Here is an 8951-nt window from a genome sequence, read left to right on the forward strand (position 1 = left end):
GTCTCTCTCTCTCTCTCTCTCTCTCTCTCTCTCTCTCTCTCTCTCTCTCTCTCTCTCTCTCTCTCTCTCTCTCTCTCTCTCTCTCTCTCTCTCTCTCTCTCTCTCTCTCTCTCTCTCTCTCTCTCTCTCTCACACACACACACACACACACACACACACACAGAGGTTAGCAGGCAGATAGGTAGGTGGATAAAAAATTGGAGGAGAAGGCGAGGGAAGCAGGCAAGCAGGCAGACAGGCAGGTAGATAAAAAGTGGAGGAGAAGGCGAGGGAAGCAGGCAAGCAGGCAGACAGAAAGGTAGGCAGGAAAAAATAAAAGTAAAAAAAGCCAGGCGCAGTAACAAGGCAGCCAAGTCCAAAAGAAAGGCAGAGCAGCAAAAAATTGAATGAATCTTTCCGCTGAGCAAACTTCATCTCGTCTTCTGTTAAAGGAACTCGTCTGGTGAAATATCCAAACCTCGTCTAAAATGTATTCCGTTCCTTTTCCGTCTCCTCCTCCTCTTCCAACACACACACACACACACACACACACACACACACACACACACACGCACACACACACGAGGAAGGCCAAGGTCTCGCAATTACAACACCTGTGCATGTTCTCTCGTTACCTGGCCGCCCCTTGTTATCTACCTGCCTTGTTCTCGCCTCTTGTTATATCTCCTTGTGTGTGTGTGTGTGTGTGTGTGTGTGTGTGTGTGTGTGTGTGTGTGTGTGTGTGTGTGTGTGTGTGTGTGTGTGTGTGTGTGTGTTGATCCCTTTGTTATCTCTTTGTCTTTATTTGATGTTATCTGTTCGCCTCTGTTGACGTTTCCTTTGTTCTATTTTAAACCCTCAGTCTGCTACTGCTACTACTACTACTACTACTACTACTACTACTACAACTACTACTACTACTACTACAACTACTACTATTACTACTACTACAACTACGACTACATTTACGTCCCTCAACCTTTTGTTCCCTCTATTGACGACATCTTCATCTCCTCTGTGTTCTCTCTCATATTTCTCCTCCTCACACTTAATTGTCTCCTTGCCACTGTCTCATTATCTCCTTATGTCTCCCTCTGTTATCTACGCCTATCTACCTTCCAGCTCCTTATTTCTGTATATCTCCCTCACGCCCAACGATGCCAGATTGTCGTACTCAGCCTCTGAAATTTACCAACTTCCGACCCAAAATCTGTCTCCTGGGCCCCAATAACTAGATTCATTTATATTTATCGTTAAAATAGTTAATTCCTGATGTTTCTTGGCAATATTTAGGCGTCAAAACCGGTAAATCCTATGCTCTGAGTACGATAATATGGCAACGGTGCTCACGCCCTTCCTCCTATCACCATGCCTTCCTTATCTCCCTGTATCCGTCTCATAACCTCCACCTCTCTATCCCTTTCCCCAGCCGCTGTCAAACCGTCCCCAACACAAGGCCAGTCCACGGCGGAGCTCAGTCTGACGCCCATCATAGCGGTCATCTTGGGGGTCTTTGGTGGTCTACTAGTGGTCGTCCTCGTACTCTGTGCCGTGATAAGGCTACGCTTCGGCCGGCGAACACAAGCGCAATGCAGCAGACAGGTGGTGAGGGAGCAGGTGGGCGGGGAGGGAGAGACCAGCCCCCTCCGCCATCCTAAAGGCCCCACTACTACCTTCCATGATACAGCTTCCCCTTCTCCCGTCACCCCCAGAGATGGAGATGAGAAGAACCCAGATGTGATCCCCCTTGGAGGTAGGTGTGTTCGTGCGCGTGTGAGTGTGTATTAAATGGGTTTGTTGGTGTAAACTTTTGCCTTCCCGCGCCCTGACAGCTCCTCTACCCTCGCGTTTCTTTCATGTGCATTCCATCAGCCTTACCTACATCACAGTACATACTTACCCCACCCACACCCACACCCATGCTCTTCATTCCACGTCCCTCTCCTATCCACCTTAGTACACACATGAGCGCACACACACGCACGTTCACACCATCCACACACACAACAATCATCACCACCTCCTTCTTTCTCCAGACCCAGAGACGTGGCTGATGGAAGGAGTCAACCCCCTCAACACTCTCAACCCCATCAACGCCGTCAACACCGTCACCACCATCAGCAACACCTCCATGCCCACCACCTACACCACCATGCCCCAGAGAGCGTGTGGTGCCCGCGGGGACCTCCAGGCGGGGCATGCCGAAGGGAAAAGGGTGAGATAAGTTTTCATGGTGACAATAACTCAACCAAACTGACACCAATCTAAACTAACTCAACCTAAACAAATCTATCTTAGCTCATATAACGGAATTGTCTATACACGCAGCGCCACACGCGGCCACACGGAAAACTGTCAAAGATGAAGTTTTCCTAGTGAACCCGGGTTGTTGTTGTTTTTCTTGTTTGTTTGTTTGTTTGTTCCGGAGTTCAGGAGTAACAGTTATTGTCCAAACACAGTACCTGATTGTCGGGAAGATATGTATTTTACCCACTGCTTGTAGGTTATAAGGCTTGCGTCTGTTATTGGTGAGTATGGGCATTGACTACCGAATGTACCCGGGCCGGTGTCTTCTTCGCCTCCTAAAATTTCGTTCATCTCTCTCTCTCTCTCTCTCTCTCTCTCTCTCTCTCTCTCTCTCTCTCTCTCTCTCTCTCTCTCTCTCTCTCTCTCTCTCTCTCTCTCTCTCTCTCTCTCTCTCTCTCTCTCTGCATACTATCTTGCTCTCCTGTTTTCGCTAATCTTGCTCTCATCCTCTTCCACTCAGTCCTATTCTTTTCCGACTATTTTACTTTCCTGTTCTCGCTAATCTTCCTCTTACCATCTCTTAGTCAGTTCTATTCTCGAAACTATCTCTTATTTTCGTCGCTCTCCTTATTTTTACTAACCTCACCCCTTTAGTTAATCATATTCTTTCTTTCCTAATCTTATTCTTCCTTCCAACATTATCCGACTCTTGGCCATTGTCAGTCTACAGTCTCTTCAACATCACTTTTTTTCCGTTCTTAGCAACCGCATTTCAGGTATTGATCTTAAGCTATAAAAATACGAGAAAAATATTAGATTCTTCACGTAGAAACGAAAGGATTAGATGCATTATTCATTTCCTGGTGTGTGTGTGTGTGTGTGTGTGTGTGTGTGTGTGTGTGTGTGTGTGTGTGTGTGTGTGTGTGTGTACCTGACGTGGCACACCTGGATTGAGTCATTTAATTAGTTAGTTTGCTGGGGCGGTGTGGGCGTGAACTTCCCGCCACCTGGATCATACTAATTACCCGATGAAAGTTGTGTGTGTGTGTGTGTGGGTGTGGGTGTGTGTGTGTGTGTGTGTGTGTTTATCCATCAATTAACATGTCCGGCTCTCTCTTTGTCTGTCAGTCTTTCTGCTTGCTTGTTTCTTTGCCTGTCTGCCTCTCTGTCCATCTTTCACACTGTCTCTTATTCCTGGAAGGCCGAACACAAAACCCACTAAACAGATCCTGGAATTCTGCATTTAAATCCCGTTTAATTAGACTTATTAAAACTGGCTCACTGTGTCCCTCCCTGGAAGTTAAACACATGCCTTCGGAGAGAGGAGCAAGACAACGGTGCACCCTCACACCCGTACCTTAATTAACGATGCTGCTGCACTCTTTAAATACATACACACATACGTACATTTAATTGCCACACCACACATTCACCACTTCTCACACAATGCCATACTTTTATCATTTCACTCACAACCATTAAAATAACAGACCACCATTACAAAACAATCTATACTCAACCAATTTATACTACACCACACATTCACCACTTCTCACACAATGCCATACCTTTATAATTTCACTCACAACCATTAAAATAACAGACCACCATTACAAAACAATCTAAATTCAACCACTACATCACAAATCGTTACACTCCACCACTGAACCTCACCACCGCCACCACCACCGCCACGACGCAAAGACAAGCATTTAACAAGACCTTCCGACATTCTCTCCTTCTCGCAGTCCCCGTGCAGCGCTGGGGACGTCCACTATGCTGAACTGATGTTGAGAGGTGGAGCAGCGAGTCCGCAGCTTCAGCGTCATGACCAGCCCCGAGGAGGAGGTGGAGGAGGAGGAAGTGAAGAAGGAAGAGAGGGAGGTCGGGGGGGTGCAGGAGGACCGACTCTCTACGACTCTCCCGTTAAGTCACGCCACGATCCTGATGGAGTGATTTACGCGTCCCTGGACCACGAGAGAGGACAAGGCTTCCGCCCCACCAGCCCTCGCCTCCACCACCCACGCCACCACCTCCACACGGCCTACACACAACCAGTCCTCATCCCAAATACGCCAACGCGCCCCTGCATCCCCAGCACAGTGGGTATGGGTCCTTCCAGAGCTAAGGAGCAGCAGTATAACTCGTGGTCGTCGTCTTCAGCTTCATTAGACCCGTGTGACGCGTTCTTTGGTGACCCTGAAGCCGCTATTCCCTTCCTCTCTGGGCAGAAGGAGAGTTCGGTGTAGCGGGTACGTTCATTCAGTGTAGCGATTGTGTTGGTCCAGTGTAGCGGCTATGTTGGTTCAATGTAACGGCTGCAATGTTTCAGTCCAGCGGTTCAGTGTTGCGGTTGCATTGGCGCAACGCAACTGAAGCAATGTAACCGCTACAAGTTAGTTCCAGAGGTGTCTTGCTACTCTTAATGATGATAATGATGATGATAATGATGAAGGCGATGACGATGATGACCATATTACTACTACTACTATTATTTCGGTGTACGTGTGTGTGTGTGTGTGTGTGTATCATTTGTCGTGTAAGTATTATAATTATGATGACTATTATGGCTTCTATTATGAAGCTGCTGTCTGACTGATGGTGGGGGCGAAAATGGAGATGATGATGGTGATATTTGAATGTTGTGTGTGTGTGTGTGTGTGTGTGTGTGTGTGTGTGTGTGTGTGCAGTTGTTGTGTTTCCTCCACAGTGAGACACAAGGGCATTCATTCACTGATTCAAAGCTTTCTAATCAGGAACGTCTTATCTATAGCCATCGGTACGCTCCTCAGAGGCGCCGAGTACATGGTTAGAATCCCGCGTCCCTCGCCCAAAAGTTCCCATCAGATCTCAACACGACAACAGAGGAGTAAGATCTCAGCGGGAGTAATGACAGCAAACACAATTCCCGAAGAGCAAGATCACGCACATCACCTCGAAGCCTGATTACGTCCAGGAGAGTTCATCGATTGGTTGTGATTGGAGGAGGAAGAATAAGGATTAATAAGGTTTGTATCTCTGCCTCCTGAGCCAATTAAAGATAGAAAGCAAAACTAACGAACGGAATGACACGATAACACCCGCTAACAATGCCAAAAAATAAGAGGTTTAATACTTACAAGAAACCTGTGACGCTTCTTCTTTACCTGTATTCTCTAAGAAGGAAGAAAACGGGAAACATGAGAAACAGATAAAATGGATACAGGACCTGAAAATGACGTGTATATTCGGGCGTTTTCTCATTACGTCACGTGCATATGTAAGATTTACCTTCTCGGCAGACTGAGTCTACCCGAGGAGTGGTGTAGGTGTCAGCCTTTCCTCTCGAGTGCTGACACTTCCTCGCAGCGATATTGCTCCTCCGTCAAGCTTGTCAGAGCGAAACTTGAGCTAAGTGACTAACACAGACTAGGCAAGCCAAGCCGAGGCGCGGGAGCCATATATTGAGCTTGAGGATGGGAAATATATGACAATGCGTTGTATACAGTATGACGGCGAGGGGGATTTATTGAATATTAGCCTTCCGGAAGAAAATATAGTGTTTCCCGGGATCCGTTGGGCGGTGGTTCACGGCAATAATGGTATAAATTCACAAACCGGATGACATTAACGCCAGGCGCCTGCATTAGGTTTTTGAATCAATTTCGCAAAAACAGTTAGTTAGTAAATGTTTCATAAGTATTGATGCGTTCAGAAAGGGGTATTGAGAGAGAGAGAGAGAGAGAGAGAGAGAGAGAGAGTACTCGTGTGTCCTCGGGATCAAATTTTTTGTACTGTGTATTTTCCTAAATAAAACCTAATAAAAATATCCTTCATGAGTATCTTAACCTACACATTCCCCTTCATCCACTACTACAACCACAACTACAACTACCACCACCACTTCTACTACTACTACTACAGCTACAACCACTACTACAACTACAACCACTACTACAGCTACTACTACTACTACCTTAATTCCACTACTACTTCCATCAACACCACTGCAACCCTCGCAATCAGTTCTATAGTTAATGGTAATATAAAACTGGTCATTCATAATATCACTTCATAGCAATAGAGCGGAATTAATAAAAAGAGGCAGCCAGTTCAAGGGATTTTGATATTATACCATACTCTCTCCTCTTGACATATTAAATGAACAGAGAGAGAGAGAGAGAGAGAGAGAGAGAGAGTGACGCAATACTGCAACTCCTTCTTGACGTAGCATTTTGAACTCGACCTCAAAGGACTAACTTATTGATAGGTAGAGTTCCCATGCGGCACTGAAGGCAGATGCTATTAAAACTTTTCACCTATGTCACGTACAAATAGACATACGGGCAACCCTTTATATATATATTGATACACACATTCTCTCTCTCTCTCTCTCTCTCTCTCTCTCTCTCTCTCTCTCTAACTACTAACTACCAATACACACACACACGCACACGCACACGCACACACACGCACACACCCACACACACACACACACACAGCAACTAAACGAAGACGACGGACCCTGGACTGGAGATCTGGGTCCAGCAATTGACTGACTAACTGAAACTGGCGGACGTGACTCAAGTGAGGGATGGGGGCTGTGTGTGTGTGTGTGTGTGTGTGTGTGTGTGTGTGTGTGTGTGTGTGTGTGTGTGTGTGTGTGTGTGTGTGTGTGTGTGTGTGTGTGTGTGTGTGTGTGTGTGTGTGTGTGTGTGTGTGCCATGCCTGGTCCCACCACCCGAGTGTTTCGACGCAAAGAGGAAATGAAACTGCGATCGAGTTATACATCGCGTTATGCGGAGGGACGGACTGAGGCCTTTTGAAGCTTTGGCGACTGCGAGAGAGACTGCACGATGCTATGGAAAGCTAGATGAGGAAGGACGGAGCGTGTTAAAGGGCTGTGAGGCTTGGTTGAGGTTGGGTGAGGCTGAGTAAGGCTTGCAGAGTTATGCGAAGGAGTAGGATGTATTGGGAGAGGTTTTGGATTTTGTAGAGTCTGTGAAAGTCTGTACAGAGCTAGGTGAGGCTGGCTAAGGATTGAGGAAGGGAAATGTGAGGATGGGGAAAGGTTGGCAAGGATAGGTCAACTTTATCGAGACGGCAATGCCCCAGCCCGTTGTGGCGCAGGCAAGTGTTTATAGTGGCACCATCTTGCATTGGCTCATGCTGCCCCCCGACGCTCATTTCTTATCCTAGAATCTAAAGTCTGGGTTGACAAATGGTCTTCTGGACAGCATGTGGGTAGTCTTTGGCCACTTGGCGGTGTGTGTGTGTGTGGGTGTGTGGGTGTGTGGGTGTGGAGCTAGTGTGTGTGATCTCTGCTGTGACTGTGTGTGTGTGTGTGTGTGTGTGTGTGTGTGTGTGTGTGTGTGTGTGTGTGTGTGTGTGTGTGTGTGATGCCTGCGGTGATTGTACCCTCTGACCACCTCCCTCCTTACTCCCCCTTCACTATCCTCTTACCACTTCCCTCCCTACTCTCCCTTCACTACTCTCTAACGCTTAATCCATATCCATACAGTGATAAGACAGTCACCTATGATAACACCGCACTGTGATGGTAACACCGTCTGTATATTAAGATGTTCCTAATATACAGAAGCAAGGGAAAAGGAGGAGAAAAAAGCCTTTCTCCATTTCCAGTTCTGGATCTTAAAAATAGTCAATATAGTATTAAATCTTAAAAATGGTGAGGATAAAAGTAAAATAAAATTCACGCGCACATTGACATAGTTACCCATCAATTCTAGCCTGGCCAGACCCCCCCCAGCACCCCCGTGCTCACCGCGCGCACTTATTGGTCCTAATTTCTCTTTATGCCGAACCATAAGAGACTTCGGGAATATGCTTCCCGCATATACCTCACCGGGAGTGGCTTGCGCCCGTTACCTACTCCCTTGTGTAAGTTAATATATAAAAAAATCTCTCTCTCTCTCTCTCTCTCTCTCTCTCTCTCTCTCTCTCTCTCATCCATTTCCAGCCACTCTGTATCCCAATTTTTCTCCCAAATCTTTCTTTCTCAATCTCAAGGTCTCTCTCCCTTCCTCCCTCCTCTCCCTCTCTTCTTTCCCCGTCTTCTCTCCCTCTCCCCTCCCTCCCTCCCTCCCTCCCACCTATCCTTCCCTCCCCCTACGATCACGTTTCCTTCACTCACCCTGCCCCCCTTCCTTTCCATTCCCCCTTGTCTCTTTCCTTCTCTCCCTGCTTATCTACCCACCTATATACCCATCTTTATCTCTCCCTTCCTCACACCAGCCATTCCTACTTCTTCTTCCCTCTCTCTCTCCCCCTCTTTCCCTCTTTCCCTCCCTCCATCCCTCCATCCCTCCCTTCTACAATGAATTTCCTTTCCAGAAAACAAGGAATTGTATTTTAACTAGCCTTAAATCAAGAAATTCTCTCTCTCTCTCTCTCTCTCTCTCTCTCTCTCTCTCTCTCTCTCTCTCTCTCTCTCTCTCTCTCTCTCTCTCTCTCTCTCTCTCTCTCTCTCTCTCTCTCTCTACCTGGCTCTTTTCTTACTTTTTCTCATCTCTTTCCTTTATCAGCCATAGGGATCACCAGGCATCTTTGTACCATTCTTAACACCTGTAGATCAATACTCGAAGCTACGTGTGACCTTCTATACCTTACATTCCTTGATAGTTAAACGACCAGGTAAGAAATTATAAACAGAGGAGACATCCCTTAGTATACAAGTTTAAAGAAAACACGAAGAGAACGTAGAATAGAAGCCCATGTAAGTTCGA

At 46.7% G+C, this 8951-nt stretch overlaps 1 protein-coding gene across 1 annotated transcript in view; it reads left to right on the forward strand.

The window, feature by feature from the left end:
* The window catches only part of LOC126983036 (nephrin-like), a 58767-nt gene extending 52807 nt beyond the window's left edge, over positions 1-5960 (forward strand). The window contains exons 13-15 of the mRNA XM_050835474.1: positions 1409-1732; positions 2016-2194; positions 3975-5960. Of these exons, the coding sequence (XP_050691431.1) occupies positions 1409-1732; positions 2016-2194; positions 3975-4475 (1004 nt within the window). The 3' untranslated portion in view covers positions 4476-5960. The remainder of the gene's footprint in view (positions 1-1408; positions 1733-2015; positions 2195-3974) is intronic.
* Positions 5961-8951: the final 2991 nt, after the last annotated feature.

Source organism: Eriocheir sinensis, chromosome 5, assembly GCF_024679095.1.
Source record: "Eriocheir sinensis breed Jianghai 21 chromosome 5, ASM2467909v1, whole genome shotgun sequence".
NCBI lineage: Eukaryota > Metazoa > Arthropoda > Malacostraca > Decapoda > Varunidae > Eriocheir > Eriocheir sinensis.